The sequence below is a fragment of the Prosopis cineraria genome, unplaced genomic scaffold, assembly GCF_029017545.1.
Source record: "Prosopis cineraria cultivar Desert tree isolate PC_DT_omini unplaced genomic scaffold, ASM2901754v1 PC298, whole genome shotgun sequence".
In the NCBI taxonomy this organism is placed as follows: domain Eukaryota; kingdom Viridiplantae; phylum Streptophyta; class Magnoliopsida; order Fabales; family Fabaceae; genus Prosopis; species Prosopis cineraria.
The window spans coordinates 30,504-47,898 of record NW_026555625.1 but is presented as its reverse complement, the minus strand read 5'-3'; the positions used below and the strand labels follow the sequence as shown (position 1 = coordinate 47,898).

General features: G+C 34.1%; 2 protein-coding genes across 2 annotated transcripts; one reads left to right on the top strand and one right to left on the bottom strand.

The window, feature by feature from the left end:
• Nucleotides 1-1,637: 1,637 nt before the first annotated feature.
• On the bottom strand, nt 1,638-5,056 carry LOC129296293 (prefoldin subunit 1-like). The gene is made up of 6 exons (XM_054934881.1): nt 4,926-5,056; nt 4,758-4,811; nt 2,690-2,795; nt 2,421-2,427; nt 2,219-2,303; nt 1,638-1,977 (listed from the first exon to the last, which is right to left on the bottom strand). The coding sequence occupies exons 1-6, from the start codon at nt 4,947-4,949 to the stop codon at nt 1,867-1,869; spliced, it is 387 nt and encodes a 128-aa protein (XP_054790856.1). The 5' UTR covers nt 4,950-5,056; the 3' UTR covers nt 1,638-1,866.
• Nucleotides 5,057-14,070: 9,014 nt separating this feature from the next.
• Nucleotides 14,071-16,890, top strand: LOC129296292 (glycerol-3-phosphate acyltransferase RAM2). The gene is made up of 2 exons (XM_054934880.1): nt 14,071-15,130; nt 15,800-16,890. Exons 1-2 carry the CDS (start codon nt 14,516-14,518, stop codon nt 16,697-16,699), a joined length of 1,515 nt encoding a protein of 504 aa, XP_054790855.1. The 5' UTR covers nt 14,071-14,515; the 3' UTR covers nt 16,700-16,890.
• The last annotated feature ends 505 nt before the right edge of the window (nt 16,891-17,395 follow it).

Here is a 17,395-nt window from a genome sequence, read left to right as displayed (position 1 = left end):
AAACCCTTGGGATTCGAATGGTTAATTTTTTTTTTTTTAAATTTAAGAGATCAAAATCCCATAATGTTTCTTTTAGCTAGGGTCCCCAATTGCCATTCTTCTGAAGAAATTTCTTCCTCAAGTATTTCTTATTTTACTCAAGTATTATCTTATTTTATTCAGATGTTGATTAAATAGATTTTTTTGTTTTGGTAGAAGAGAGGGATATACCCTATATATTAAAAGCCAACTTACAAAGATGAAACTTGATTAAATAGATTTGAGTGTCATGATTTAATGCGTCACACTTGGAGCAACTGATTGAGCATCTTTATAACGGGGGCATAGACTTAAAAAAATGATACAATCCTAATTATACTTTATTTAAAAAAATACAATATTTTTAGTACATGTGCGATTAATAATCTAATTCAACATCCATGATCCATTTTAAAAAAGTCATGTTTAGCCATATCACTCTTCATAAATACATTGTTCATTTAGAATACCTTGAAGTCCCTGAATCACAAATCTATTATAATGTTTTGGTGAAACCAGGCTGAGTCAGATCCAACATTCCCAACAACCCTTGCATCGAAGAATAAGGATGTGACTAATTTAATTAGTTATTTATTAAAACAAATGAGGTCATGATTAATTTTTCTAAAATACTCTTTTAATCACTTGCATTATAAACTATGAACTCTTGCACATATGACCCATTTAATAAGACCAAACAAATAATAGCCTAACATTTCAAATATTTTGCGATGCAACCAGATTAATATTTAAGTTAAATTGAAATAAAAAAATACTTTTTTTTTTAATCTGAAATCTCATTCTCATTCTCATATCTGAAATATATTTTGCTCACTAAGCTAACAATAAATATTTAAAAGTGTTCAAATATTAAAGCGAATATGATTGTAAATAAACCAAGATTATAATAATTCAGTTACAAAAGTTTTACTAGTGTTACACAAGTTTTTTTATTTGTTTTGGGAATAAAAAAAAAATTGCAACCCAACTAATTATAAAGAACCACATTCTAGAATTTTTAAAAACTTCTCCCACAATTTCTTGTTAATATATTTTTCACAGCCATTAAGCCAATTTACTCTAGAAACTATTCTATTGTTAAAAACCGTAGGAACAGTTTGAAAAACATTACATACTTGGAAACAAAGTAGATTGAAGTTTTACATTTAAGATCAAAACAAACTCATCATCTAACTCCTGAGTCCTGTATTTAGAAGCAAAGAAAGTACTATGCATTTATGAAAAGATAGTATCATAAAAAAGATAGAGATATACCTCTTCAGAAATATACATAAAACATTTTGCTTGCAAGGTAAGGAACCAAACTTTGTGGTGGCGGTTCTGAAGTTATAGAAGTTAAGAAACAGACAACTCCTAGTTGCCAAGACACGAATACTCTTCTCCGCATGAGGGAACAGAACAATATTTTGTACTGTTGGGGGATAAAAAAGAATAATGTTTTGTACCAGAGAACAGTAACCACTTGAAGGAAAAAAGGAACACCAAAACGATAAGGAGATTTTAAGCATTCCCAAATATATATATTTTTCTAATAAATACTATAATCATAATCGCCAACCATGAAACATATATATACAGGCACAGCAGGGCCAAGCTCACATTAGAAAGGCGATAGCAGACTAAAATTATACAGAAATTACCAGCATGACAAGGCAGATAATTTAGGATTTTTTAGACTCATATCAAGGCAAAAATCTTAAAAATTAAGGTAACCCGGTTGCAAACATACAACAATGCCTCTAAAACACGTCCTAAATTTTTTGTATTTGCCCAGATGCACAAGAAAACCTGTCACTAACAGTGAATTTTAACAATCAAAACTTTACATCACACATTCATAGACATGATTTGATGTGCGAGACCAGGATCATGCTGTAACAGCTCCCTCAAATTATTTTCCACCTCAGCGATCTGCTTCTCTAGGTATTCTTTTGAGCTCTGTCCAAAGCCAAAAAAACAACTAATTTCACCTCATCTACTAAAACTAAGCTCATATTTACTGTTTAATGTTGTAGCTAACTGTGGTTAAAGTACATTTAATTTTTTTTAAGAGCGTGCCCCAAAACTGAACGAATATGCAGACACTGGGAGTATAAAAAATTTGAAGAGTAGAATACTTTACTCTTAAGTCAGGTAAAAAGAAAGAATATTTTACACTGAAGTCAGGAAGGATATGCACCTGTAAAGAGGTAATTGAAGCTTCACTATCCTTAATCTTATTCTCCTGTTCAGTCATTAAAGTTGTCTTGGTCTCTAATACAAACCTGCACATGAAGGCGAAACTTATTACAGGATGTCATTCCATACATCTAACTACCAATAAATAAGGCATTTCCTGTACTCTATTTAGATGGATGTTCAAATAGGTATGAACAACTCACATTCTCCCTGCAAAACAAGAAAAATGGAGAGATCGTATGAGAAATCGATCACATGGCAGTAAGTAAATGAACCATACTACTAACAGAAGAGAGAATGTTTGTAAAAACAGAGCCTGCATATTATACAGACATCAAAACAAATTTTCAAATTACAGGATAGTCATTATAATAGCATTTTAATCAGAATGACTAATACTGCACTACACAATTTCATCCAGTACAAAAAACTCTATTAACAAAAGTAACATGAGAATCTGACTATTTTGTACCAATGGATTTGTATACATTTGTATCATCAGGCAACTGTCGCAGCTCCTCAGAGGTTAGATAAGCACGCTTCTTTTCACCTTCCTTGTTGCGCATCTGGTTCTGCACCTGAAGGCCAAGGGTGGTAGTAAACTTAAAATTCAAATAATCTAAGAACTCCCACTATGAGCAAATAACTTCCAAGAAGAAAAATGTTAGAGACTGTTTAAAACTGTTTTTATTTATTGTTCTGAGAACTGGTATTTTGTAAAACATATTCTGAGAACAAAAAAATAATGAAAACAGGGATTTTTTTCATTTTTCCTTGTTCTCCTGAACAATAATCCCAAAACATTTGAAAATTGTTTCCATTTTTCTGCTCTCGAGAACAATATTTTATTTTTTTTATTCTCTAAAACACTTTTTAAAAACACATTACCAAACAGATTTTTTTGTTCTTTTGTTCTGTTCTAAGTTGCCAAACAGGCCCTTAATGTCTGCTTTTCATTTTAGCTTTTCTCATTTTCCTATATTTTAGGTCTTCCAAATAAATAGAATCATGAAAATTCACAATATAGATATTCTCAGTCAGAATTGATAATAGTGAGAAAGGGGCAAGCAAGTTGTAATTAAGCAGAACAAACCATACCTTGAGTTTCACTTGATACCACGATAATGATATAAGAATTGACGCACTCATACCCTCAGTACCTCATCTTAATAAATGATTTTCATTGATTCAACTGAATTAGAGGTAATTTACACATTCATCATATGTATTAAATTTTTAACAACATCGATTTCAATAAATATGTAATTAAGTGGTTACTAGTCTCTAAATATGTATGAAAATATACTGTACGTTAGTTATTGATATGTTGTTGGAGTACAAAACAATGTTGAATAGATGTAAAATTACGTGAGAAGAAAGAGCCATATCGGGCCAGCCAATTTGCAGTTTGTCTCTAGTGTTATTCATTTTGAGAATTGTTGTCCAGACAGAGAATTTTTGGACCTTAGAGGGAGCCTTAGCGTTTAGAGTTCTAAATTGGCTTGCCAAGAAGAAACCTTTCCCTAGCAGGAGAATGAGCAAGGATCTGACAAGTGAGATTAGTAAAAATGCTAGAAGAATTAAGATTTCAACTTCCACATCTTGTGTAGAAGAAAAAGAATAGGTTCAATTATTTAAAAAAGGGCCTGAAGTTCATTAATTTATTTGTCATTCATGATTCTCAAAAAATGGAAATCTCAAAATTTATTGGAACTATCAACAGTAAAGAAATCACAGGTGGAAGAATTGTGAAAACAAGAAAACCAACAATGACAAGGTTATGCCTCAAAAAAGGTGCATTTTCCAACCCAAGCATCCTCCTTAAATCTTATTTTGAGCCATTAACCAATTCAGGGAGACTAGTGGTCTAACAAACAAATATGCTTGCAAAATAAATTTCCAAGGAAGTGGATTAGTCATATTTATTGCTTTGTTGGCTTTCCAATCATTATAAATTTAAGTTGTACTTGCTTCAAGTTAACTAATGCTATAAAGCGTTCAACCTTGAAGGAAATTATCTACTAATACCATTTAGCCGCCCAGGCAATGGTGGATAAGGCTGACTATTCATTGATGATAACACCATTAGACTTTGTTAGGATTCGGAAGGCAGCAACTCAACATTCAGCTATAGCTATTGTCTTCTCCATTAACGCTGCAATGGTAGCTAAGCCTTACTCTTCGAGGTCTCAATGGTAGTTAATGGATGATACCCGACAAGGTGTGGTTATCCAAGTTGGTATGATCACTATGTCCTTTATTTTTTTTTATTTTTTTTACAGGGTTCAAACTGATCATCCGTACTTCACGTAGTGCAAATGCCACATTTCTGTTTTCAGACACAGTTCGGTTCTGTTTTGGATCACGTTTAGAAATTTTCAAAGAAGATCAACATCTAGGTTTGATCAGGAATGTCAGACACCGTAGTAAAACCAGAGAACCAGAGAATCATTGAAAAATCATATACTTAATACAGTTTCGAACAGATTTGTACACCCCACATCAGATTGAAAAAACTTCGAAAGTAACACAGATTTCACCTGCTTCAGCTTCCCAGTAGTCTCGATCATGCGACTTTGAATTTCGAGGAAAGCCTGCACGGATCCAACCAGCAGAAAAGGGTCAGTCTGGTCAAACGAACAGTGCCAAAAACGCAATAGCTAGTGCGTGAAGAGTAGCCTATGAGGGCTACACGACTTGGTTCTTACAGTTCTATTGCCTTCGTCGGCCATTTTCGACTCTTCGGAACCCAGGCAGAAAATTCACCACTTCAGGTTTAATGGAGGAATTTCTAGGTCAAATCTCTCCCTCCACTCATATTTACAAGGCAGAGTCATTTAATCCGTATACAAGTCCTGTCTGATTTTTTAAGTAATATTTAAAAATATTATCGAAATTATCTTTAATAAAAATATAATATTACTTTTTAAATTTTTATATAAAAATGTATTTAAAATGTTAGCATTTTACGCATTTTTTTTTTTTACCATTGGTATTTTACACATTTATTTATCTATTTTGCATCGCTGTTGATAAGATTAATGAGAATGAGTTATAACAAAAAAAAAAAAAAGGAGGTACTTGTAAGGTTCGCAGAATCAGCGGAGGTTGTACGGCCTTGAAAGAGGCCTGCAACCTACATTTGACATCTACATTTGCCCCTTATATTTTATGAATTACATTTTGTCCCACAATATTTTCATTTTTCACTGTGCTTAATTTGATAATTGAAATAAATAAATATCAATTAAGATTAACGCAGCTGGTAAGAATTTGATGCACAACTTACAAAATAGCAGGATCAAACACTGTTACCGATTTGAAAAACTTGTCAGATGAACAATTTATAAGTATTCATTAAGCTTTGAGACATTAACTTGTCTAGGTCCCTAAATTCAATTAACTTAAATTTTTAATGAAATAAATAAATAAATGATCTCCCGTCTCTATCTAATCTCCAACTCCAAGTGTGTTATTTCTCATCTCGAAATATCACCAATTCACTTGGGTTAGGTTAAAAAAAAAAATTGTTTTTTGAAATTCTGCCAAATTTTTTGGTCAAAGAAACTAAAAATAAATCTTATCTTATCTCACTATATAATAAAGTATACCACAAGATTGGCCTCATGCTCACATAGACCCAGAGATCCTCGAGTTTACAAATCTTAGGATAATATTGATCCAGGTAACTCAGTAAGGCCTCTCAATGCCACTCCTAGGTAAACATGGGTCACTTTAGAATCCTCAACATTTTGACACTTCAATCCATGAATCTCTGAGTGTAGTGAGATGGACTCATACCTATGGATCATGGTCAAATTCTTTTTAATGCACAAGTTACTTAGAGAGGCAAGTGCTGAGCATACTTAAATCTTAATATGATAAAAGTAAGATAGTATTGAATTAAGCTTTTAGAAGAAAACAGATGGTTTAAAAGAGAAACATAATAGAGAGCATGCTGATTTTATTGCTTCGTTTTATAGAAGAAGGGAGTATAATAAGACAACACTATTATTACAAGATGATACACTATTATCACAAGTCTAATTACTTTTTTTAAAGCAAAAGTAGATATGATTAAAAATAAATATAGACTTGATAAAAGGAAAAACTAATTTGATTAAAATATAATAGTTTTGTTAAAAAGTGAAAGTCACTTCTAACAAATGTAAAGCTACCTTATTAAAGATTGACTCTGACAAAAGTAAAAGCATATTCTTCACATGATAGAAGATAAGGTTTCAATCACCTCATATACTTATAGATGCTCTTCTGATTAGGGAATAGATTGAGGAATCTTTTTTCTTCTTTTTTGAAACGCGAAGCTGATAGACTTTCTATTTTGTTTTCAACCATGTCTTTAGATAGTTCAAGGGTGAGAGAGTCTTATGCTTTTTGAAATTGTCAACTATACTAAAATTCTATCTTATAAGGATCTCGGCTATCTAGAAGAGGAAAACTTAAAGGAGATCTTGTATTCTGGGATGACTGTTCTTTATGGATTGGGGAATATGGTTCCATTCATGTCAAATATCCTGGTTGGACAGCAATACTGGAAAGCCATTATGGGAATGGGTATTGCACTGATGGTGATAGATCATCAGGAATAACAAGTTGACGTGGAATAAGACTACAATATGTACACTTGACATTAAGATTTGTTTAGGGGAGTTATTCATATCATATAAAAAATCTTTTAATTCAAATAAAACTAATTTTTCACGTGATGGCCAATTGGTAGAAGTTTTTTATAGACAAGCTTAGTTAGAAACATAGAGATTCTTATAGCTATCTAAATTGTAGGGACAATGAACAACAAAGAAGGAGTAAGCCTTTTGTCTGTCTAAGGATACCTTTCATAGACCATAGTTTTAAATCACCTGAAAAAGTTCTTTATACTTTTAAGGTAATGGTAAAAACCACTCAAGGAAGTTTCAGAGATTAAAACCTTTATTAGTAGAATCATAAAGGTAATGATCAATGATTATAGGTGGGAAATTTAACGCACATGCACAGAAGGCTAGGAGAAGCTAGAGATACCACATGGCTTCTTTCAGTATGGGACCTCTAATGTAAGGTATAGCTAAGTATGGGATTTGAATGTTGAAGAACTCAAGCTATGGTTGAATTACAGTTTTTTAAAGGAGAAAATAGAGCCAATATAACATAATTATTTTAGTTAACTATAGACTTTAGTAATAGTTATGGGATCAGAATTAAGAGGGAAAATTAGCTTCTTAGGCATGATGTTGAGGATGAAAAGAGGTTAGTGATATGAGGGTGTTGTGAGTTGCATTCTTTTTTGAGGTTGTGTTAGATAATCTGCAATAATGTTATGGTTTCCTTTACTGTGTCAAACTGTGAATTTATAACGAGAAAACTAGTCTTTCCATTGAAGGAATTAAGCTTTAGCGAGTACTTTTTTATTTTGATCAAGAATCTTTCGAAAAGATGTGTTGTCCATTTTTACCATGAAGTGATAAAGGCTAAGATGAAAATTGAATTTTTTAATGCCACATTTCACAATTAGGACTTCTTTTTAAGCTATGTGATAATGCTTTTTAGAGGATTTGAATTCTCCACTAGCATGATCATAGTAGTGTCTTTTCCCATTTTCTTCTTCAATAAGCACTTCTCTTCAATCATTATCACTCATATCGATTTGCAAAATCCTTTGTCCTTTACTAAGGATTCTCAGTAGTGGAGGATGTTAACAAATCTATTGTAGATGATGGATAGCTTTGGTTTGGTTGCTTCGCTAAGGTGGTGGATTTGTTTGCAATAGCTTGGATAGTTGGCTAGTGTGATTGGACACCTAAGGAATAAAGTTTTTGATGTAATTCACAATCCCTAAGAATTGTTGAATTTGGGTTCTGGATAAATTCTCATCTAAAAATTTTAATAGTTCTTGAGCAATGTGTAGATTGGGATGATACTGCCCATCTTGAATAATCATACTCAAAAATTCTATTTGGGCTACACCAATATGACCTTTACGAGATGAACACATAATCTCATATTGCTAGATTATTCTGAAGAATTGGGGTAGCAAGTTTTTATGTTCTTGCTTAGTTTATGAGAATAGTAGTATGTCATCTATGTAGTAGATCAAGGTGCTATTAATGATAGGGTCAAAGATATAGATCATAGCCTTTTAAAATAATGATAGGGTAATTTTAAACCCAAAAGGCATAACTGTCCATTATTATTAGGAATACAGAAGGCTATCTTGTAATAATCTACTAAAACAATATCTAATTGCCAAAATCATGTATTGAGATCAAACTTAGAGAATATCTTGGCCCGCTTTACATGGACAAGTTGATTGTTGATCTTTGAAAGAGGAAATTTGTTATCATGTAAGAATGCATTGAGAGGCTTATAATCAATCATTAGCCTTTTTTTTTCTTGTTGTTTTTATGACCTTTTCTCAACATAGAATACTTAATATGCCTAGTCTGACTTAGTTAGCTCAATAAGCCCTTGTTTAAGCAAAGTCACATATTCTTGCCATGCTAGAGTAGGATATTCTAAATTTATTCTAGGATGAGATGCTTTTGTGAGATTGATATCTTTATTTTTCTTGAATATTAGTGTGGTGAAAAATTATTGATTCTTTCATAAAGGAAATGGATGCTAAAATTGATCATAACTTTCACAACAAAATTGAAAAAGTTGATCCCTAATCTATTCATAGCTTGGAGGGGCTTGCTAAATCTCAAGGACACTTGGGATATCAGTATACTTGCTAAAGAATTGTTTAAATATGATGCCCTTAAGAAGTACCTGTAGGTTCTTTGTCTGTTGGCAAACATCAATATCTACAAGAATATCTTTAGCAGGTAGATTACTCCCAATAAGCATAGTCTAGACAACACATCTAAGGAAAAATCTTATACCAATCTTTCTTTTGGTAATAAGATTTATCATAAAGGGCTTTCCATCAGTGGTAAAGAAATACTCTTTATGTGAAATCCATTCTTTTTTAAGAAGAATATAGAGCTTTACGACACTTCTATAGGAACCAATTTTGATAAAAGGAATCGCTGAGTTGGGCTTGTCATATTTAATACTAGGAAGAATTTAGGCTTTTATATTGGGCTGAGGAGGCTCAATTTGATAGTGTTGGTTGTAGGAATGTATTAGCTTAAAGAAGGAACTAATAATATAAAGCGGTGGATACTGTTCATCATTAAAGTCAGAACTTAAGCTTTGGCTCACTTGTGTTGCTTTTTCAGATGCTGTCTCTCGAGTTCCTCTACTAATGTTTATGAGGTCGTTGCTTACTTATCGATACAGTCCTGTATCATGGTCAAAAACAAAGCTACAACATTATTTAACACTATAATGGAATGTTTACTTGAGCAAGAGGATTTGAGATTCTCCTCCCAAGCTAGTAGATAAGGCATTCCTTGAGGAGGTGTTGCCTGTTGCCCCACGATCACTAGAGTATGAGAGACCCGTACTTCACGCGTAGCTACATTCTTTGAGTCATAAGACTCAGGTCCATTCTCTCCAATAATATATTGATCCTTATGTGTCTTAGGCATTTCGTTTACATGTGTCCCATTAGGCATGCCAAAAGATTGTTTGACAAAGGGGTGTTGTAAGGCATGCTAGAGATGCAGGTCTTAAAAGGATGGAAGAACCTGACTTCTAATCAATTGCAGGGAACCCAGGCTCCCTTACCATAGTTTGCTCGAATGCGAGAATGCGAAGTGAAGAAATCAATGTAGATGTAAAGTAGCAGAGATACATTAATTAAAAAAAGAGGTGGCAAGCTATGCTAGTCATACAATAGAAAAAATAAAGATAAAAACTACATAATAAAGGGAAAATAAAGTAGTAGACGTGGAGTTTGAAAATTTAACTAGTACACTATTACAAGATAGGATTTTAATAGTGGATAAAATATTTTTAACAGCAGTTATAGAGCCACTATTGTTTTAGGAGATGTTAAAAGTATGTAATTTTTAACAGTGATTGATAAATCGCTATTAAAAATAATCTTTCAACAGCGGTTCTAAGTCCATTGTTAAAAGTTACCTGTTGATTGCATTTTTTGAAAAATGAAACTTTTAACAATAGTTAACTATTGTTAAAAGTGAGACTTTTAACGGTGATTATATTTTTAACCGCCATTAAAAGTCAACTTTTAACAGCAGTTATGGTTAAAAGTGTTTTTTTCTTAAAAAATTAATTCTGTTTCTACTTATTTCCCCAATTCTTTTAAATAAAAATGTTTTATACAATTTATCAAGGCGTATATAATTATTAATTTATATATATTAATTATTATCAAAATCATAATGTCCATTTTCTTGCCAAAAAAAAAGTAGTCTTCTTGGCTGAGAAACAATAGAGCAACTTACCAAGGCGTATGTCTTGATCTTTCATCAAAAATATATTTGAACACTGACCAGTTTCATGTTTTTTTTCCATTAGTATACAGCTTTGGAGAATTAGGAAGCAAATAATATCACTACTACTAATTATAAAGAGATAACTGTAGCTCATTGACCTCCCGATGAAGAATATTGTTGATGTGCAAGTAGTCAAGTGCCATAAGAAGTTGAACAAGCCACTTGCAAAGTTTCTGCAGATAGAGAGTGCTTCAAGACATACATGTCCAAATGCTAATAGATATTTTAGCCCATTTCCTCTTACTAGGGGGTGGACTAAATGAAGATATACAGTAGATTCAGTAGGGACAAAACAAATTGGCATTACCTCCTCTGGAAAAAGAATTCCATTTGCGTTTTTTTATAGCTTCTGCCCTGTAATTCAATCCATATTGATTTTAATAACACTAACAATGCTACAATTTACAAAAGCGACCAAATAGAAGGAGTATAACTATGAATTGCAAGTAAGAAGGAATTAAAGAAAAGGACTTACGTATCTCCACCCTCACAGTAACCTATAATGATGCACACATAACAACCCTGAGAAGCAATCCATCAACACACACCAATATGAAGCAGTTGTCATTAATTTTTGCATTGCCCGCAGCAATAATAAATAAAGCACAAATGCTTATCATAGAAGAACGTAGATAAATCAATAATAATGACAGGTGTGTCAAATTTTATGTTTAAACAAGTAAGAAAGTTAACGTGAATATATTCGTTGAAGATTAATATGAACCATCAAACTCGACAGTATCACACCAAATGAATGAAACAAACAACATATTCAAGGTTGGTGTTTCCAAAGATATGACCAAGAATTAAATTTCTTGAATTCTTTTATAGACACTGCTAAAAGCTTATGAGGGTAAGCTTCAAGCAAAAAGCATTCTATTAATTAATTGAAAGAGGTAAAGTGATTACCTTCTCTACCCATGAATCTTTATGCTCCACAATGAATGGATTTCTGAATTTAGAGATTAGCTCCATCTATAAAGGTAAAGAACTAAGATGTAGGAGACATCATAAATCATGTTTATAAGCATATTCGCATCAAAAATTCAAATTGCAGTGAGGTGCTTTGTCTTTTCACGAGATGCTCAGTTAATTCACTTGTTAAAATCATTATCCAGCATTAACCTCCTAGTGCGCAGATCTACGAGATCTCTCAATTATTGTTTAATTGATTCAACAATAATTAAAAATAAAACTACAATTAAATAATAATTAATATATATAAATTAATAATTAAAAAGAAAAGAAAGGGACAATTACTTGGATAGAGGAATGAAGGAGGAAGAGCCAAGAGGGAGGCCAAGCTACGATGAGGAAAGAAGGAGGAGGTGAGGAGGAGGAGAGTTAGGGGAGGGGGCCAACAGAGGGAGTTGGGGGAGGGGGTTGGGAAGGTGGAGTTGGGGAAGGGGGAGCCGATAGTGGGAGAGGGGGGAGGGGGCTTGATAGAGGGGGAGCGGGAGGGGCACTAATGGAGGGAGAGGACAAAGGAAGAAGATGAAGTGATGGAGAGGACGAATAAGTAAGGCGAGCTGGAGGCAAGGCAGGTTTTTTTTAATGCTTTGAAAAACTTTCCACAACAGGCGTGCCACATCCCCCGCTGTTGAAAGTCTACTTTCAACAATAGATGATGTGGCACGCCTGCTATTGAAAGTGTTAAATTATATTTTTTTATTTCTCAACTTCCAACAGTGGGTCATCCGCTGTTGAAAGTGTTAAATTATATATTTTTTTTATTTCTTAACTTCTAACAGTGGGTCATCCACTCTTGATAGTGTTAAAATTATATTTTTTTTATTTCTCAACTTTCAATAGCAAGTAACACCCATTGTTGAAAGTCAAAAATTTTATTTTATATTTAATTTTAAAAACTTTTTAATATCAGGTTAAATTACACTTGATGTTAAAAGTTTTTTCTACAGAGGTTTAATTTTAAATCAATATTAAAAGTCCTACAATGGTTATAAATATTACAAAATTGCCATCGCCTCTGCTTTCAATAGCAAATGCCTTTTAATTGATGTTAAAAATTCCTTGTAAAAGACAAATTTTGCATTAGTGGTAGTTTGTTGATGATGATCCTTTTTTGATGAGAGAGTGTCCTCTATTTATAAATGATCCTGGCTTGGTATCTAGACCCCATGATCGCTACTTTTTCTTAAATTTAGGAAGCAATTCGTCCATCATAGCCACTTTTCAACTTTCATAATCCAAGTGTCATGGGTGGAGTGTACAAATAATGACCTAGACTCGATCTTGACTTAATTGTTAAGGCTTCATGAATATTCATTTTTAATTATTTTAAGACTAATTAAGTTGAGTTGATGGCTCAAAAAAAAAAGTTGAGTTGAGCCCGGGCCTTAAAATTTATAATTTAGGTGCAAACACCCACCAACTTAGATCCCCACTCACAACTCATTGCTTTAAAGTAGAAGGCTCATGCCATTGAACCAATTGAATTTTCAGAAATATTTTTATTTAAAAAGACGAGAAGAAAATAGAGTTAGAGTCTCTCTCTCTCTCTCTATATATATATATATATCCAGGTACTAAAATAATTTTGCATAAACTTTGGTGAAAAATGGATTCTAAAGTTCGCACCTTTGAAGTTTGTGAAGTGTTCTATGCAAAATACTTTGTTATCACCTAAGTAAAGACAATACCAAATGCCCCGGAAGATAAACTGAACTCGAATTGATGGATAATTGATGTTTTAAAAGATATTGCTTGTCTTTTTCTTTCAAAACAATTTAATCAACATGATTGAGAAACAAAGATAAGTAATTAAACCATTAATTGAAGCTTTCACGTACAATAATAACTTAGTTATGAACATTTGGAAAAGGTAATTGTGTTGATTGGCCAGCCAAGAATCCGTCAAGTTGAGGGGTTCTACATTATAAATGAGCATTATAGCGAGCTTGTGACATGGTCGTATCAAGAAATTAAATTATGGGAGCCTCCACTCTTCGTATTGATGTATTATTGCTAACAATGAAGTACTTTGCCTCATTTTTCATAATACACACATACGCACATGAATATTTTCTCACCCAGTGAATGTCCTCATTGGAGTCGAATGATTTCATTAATGCTTGAAAAACCATGCTTGATCATGAACAAATGAAACAATGAGTTAAATAACAGTTATATGAGGATACATTACAACCATTTCTCTATAAATTGCAGTTATATAAATCATTAGATTAAAGTTATAGGACACAACAAAAGAAAAATTATGATTTGGTATTCTCTGGATATCTTGTAGTGCCGGTGAGACACTCATCACTAGGTCGTGAAATTTGAGACCATACTCCTCGAGAAAATTAATAATTGCACCTTCACCAGCCCACTGAGAGAAGGGAAAAATTAATTAGAATAATTACATTATGCCTGTGTGAACTTAAATATGAAAAGGCAAAAGGGGCTAGAATTACTCTTGATAGAATATAAAGATACTGAAGAACGTCGACCATTCCCACGACAAAGACACATAGCAGTTAGAAACGTAACTTGATTAAAAAAAAAAAAATGCCTCAAAGAGAAAGAAAGGGTTAAAGACAAGGACGAAAGCGGAGAAACTTAAGCCTTTTCGTATCTTATCACCTCTTAACAAAGAGAAAGAGTATAGCCATCCCTCGTTTCTACCGTTATGTATCTGTCAGTCACTTTTGGAAATCTCCGAGCCTCCATTAATGTCATCGTTCATTCACACACCCTTCTCTCTTTATATACATATGTATATATATATATATATGTATGTATGTATGTTATAGTCCCTGCAATACACAGATCATTAAGCAGACTGTGTGTAGTAGCTAAGTAAACTGTAGCGAGTGTTTCTAACTGTATAGTTTTCATTTCAAGTCCATATATCCATGGCCATTGCGACGAGTTTTCCAACAGTTAATAAATGTCCTTCTGTAGGACGGGAGAAGCACACTGTGGTGGCTGACATGGACGGAACCCTACTGCGAGGAAGAAGCTCATTTCCGTATTTTGCGCTGGTGGCATTTGAGGTTGGCGGAGTTTTGAGGCTTCTTTTCTACGTCATGCTGGCCCCTATCGCCGGCCTTCTCTACTACTTAGTGTCTGAGTCTGCCGGCATCCAAGTCCTGATCTTCGCCTCCATGGCCGGAATGAAGGTGTCAAGCATCGAGTCGGTGGCGCGTGCGGTGCTGCCCAAGTTCTACGCCGGAGACCTGCACCCGGAGAGCTGGCGCGTGTTCTCCTCATGTGGGAAACGTTGTGTGCTGACGGCGAATCCGAGGATAATGGTGGAGCCGTTTCTGAAGGAATTCTTGGGGGCTGACATGGTGCTGGGGACGGAGATAAGGACGTTGAAGGGAAGGGCCACAGGGTTGGTTTCGGAGGCAGGGATACTTGTGGGAAAGAAGAAAGCTGGCGCGTTGAGGAAGGCTTTCGGCGATGAACAGCCAGAAATTGGGCTTGGTGATAGGTCAACCGATGCTCCTTTCATGGTTTTGTGCAAGGTAATAATACATATATAAACATGCATGTCTTCAAAAACTAGGTCAATGCCAAGACTTACATACACAATATAATATAACGCTACACATAACTCAATTCCTTTTTGTTTAAGAACAAAGATATGTACTTAATAAAATTAAATCACAGTGCTTTTTATTTTTTTTCAAAAAAATAAAACAATAGGTTCCCATCCTTGATTGTTATTTTAGTTTTTTTTTTATTGTTTTCAGTCTCTTTAATTTGATATGTGGCTATAACTTTAATTCCTATACAAGAATTATGCTGATATGAAGATGTGGAGTTCATGTTTAACATTTTATTTTAATCAGACATGGTCAATTTATTTTCTTATCATCGTATTTTTTTCATCTCAGTCGAGAGGTTAACATAATTAAATACACGTGAGTAAAATTAATTCTGTTAGTGTAAGGTCATGGTTTTTATTGTATTCTTAAGATAATCAAATTAAAGGAATTGAAACAACAAAATAAAATTATAGTCTAAAAACAAACGCAATCATAGTGTTATATATTTTTTCTGTTTAATTTAACTTAACATTTTATCTTTCGGTTTCAACTATCAAGCTATTGTGCATAGTTTTTTTTTTTTTTTGGGCCAAAATTGTAGCACAAAGGTTTGAACGTAACTGATGATGCACGGACGACTTGTAGGAGGGTTACATCGTGCCATCGAAACCAGAAGTGAAAGCCGTGACAAGCGACAAGCTTCCGAAGCCCATCATCTTCCACGACGGCCGTCTCGTCCAGAAACCCACACCTCTCTTTGCTTTGCTCACAATCCTATGGATCCCCATCGGTTTCCCCTTAGCCGTCCTCCGCATCGCCGCCGGATCACTTCTTCCCATGCACTTAGTCTACTATGCCTTCTGGGCACTTGGCGTTCGTGTGAAGGTCAAGGGCACACCACCGCCTCCGGTGAAGAAAGCTCAAGGTCAATCCGGCGTCCTCTTTATCTGCTCTCACAGAACCCTACTCGACCCTATCTTTCTCTCCACCGCCCTCGGCCGCCCCATCCCCGCCGTCACGTACTCTGTCTCCCGCCTCTCTGAGATCATCTCACCGATAAAGACCGTCCGTCTGAGCCGTGACAGGGCCACCGACGCGGCCATGATAAAGAAGCTCTTGGAGGAAGGTGACTTGGCCATATGCCCAGAAGGGACGACTTGTAGGGAGCCATTTCTTCTGAGGTTTTCGGCCTTGTTCGCGGAGCTGACCGACGAGCTGGTGCCGGTGGCCATGGTGAACCGGATGAGCATGTTTCACGGAACGACGGCAAGAGGGTGGAAAGGGATGGACCCATTTTACTTCTTCATGAACCCTAGCCCTGCTTATGAGGTAACGTTCTTGACCAAGTTGCCAAAAGAGCTGACTTGCAGCTCAGGAAAATCAAGCCATGAGGTTGCGAATTATATACAGAGAGTGATTGCTTCAACATTGTCTTATGAGTGCACGAGCTTTACGAGGAAGGATAAGTACAGAGCACTGGCTGGGAATGATGGCACCATGACGGAGAAACCTCTGCTCAAGCCAAACAAGGTGATGGGCTGCTGATCAATATTGGACGACTTAAAAGTTTGTAAAATCAGTGATGGCAATAAAGCAATGGAAATAAATCGATGAGATTTTCATTAGAATAGGATCTTTGTTCTGGTGAAACCCAGACACCTGAAGTTCTCGAAGCCATAGATATTTAAAGACTGCGCTTCTTTCGGTACTTCGAGTTCTAAGATTAATTAATTAATATTCTGTCCATATCAATATATCTTTATGGCATACAAAAATTATTAAAAAACTGAAATAATTAATTCATAAGCTAAAAATACAGCACAATTCTCTATGGAATCTAGCTATGCATAACTATGTTACATATTTAATTATAAAGGATAACACTTAGGCCAATTTTCCAATCAGTGACATGATAACGAAATTTAAAAAAAATTATACATTACATAAGAGAGTATCAAATTAACGAACAACATGCAAATAAACTTAGACGTCCCACGTCTTAATGGGCATGAATTACGCTGACAATGTTTACTGTACTTAAGGTTAGATTTTTTTAAAAAAATAAATTAGTTTTCAAGTAATAAACGAACAAAAAATAACTTGTAGAAATCTTTTTATAAAAAAATTATTTAAATAAAATTCTTTAGAAATTGATTTTAAAATTTCAGGTAAAATTTAACATTTAAAATTAAAATAATAATAATAATACGTAGAAAAAGAGACAAATTATCTGATAAATAA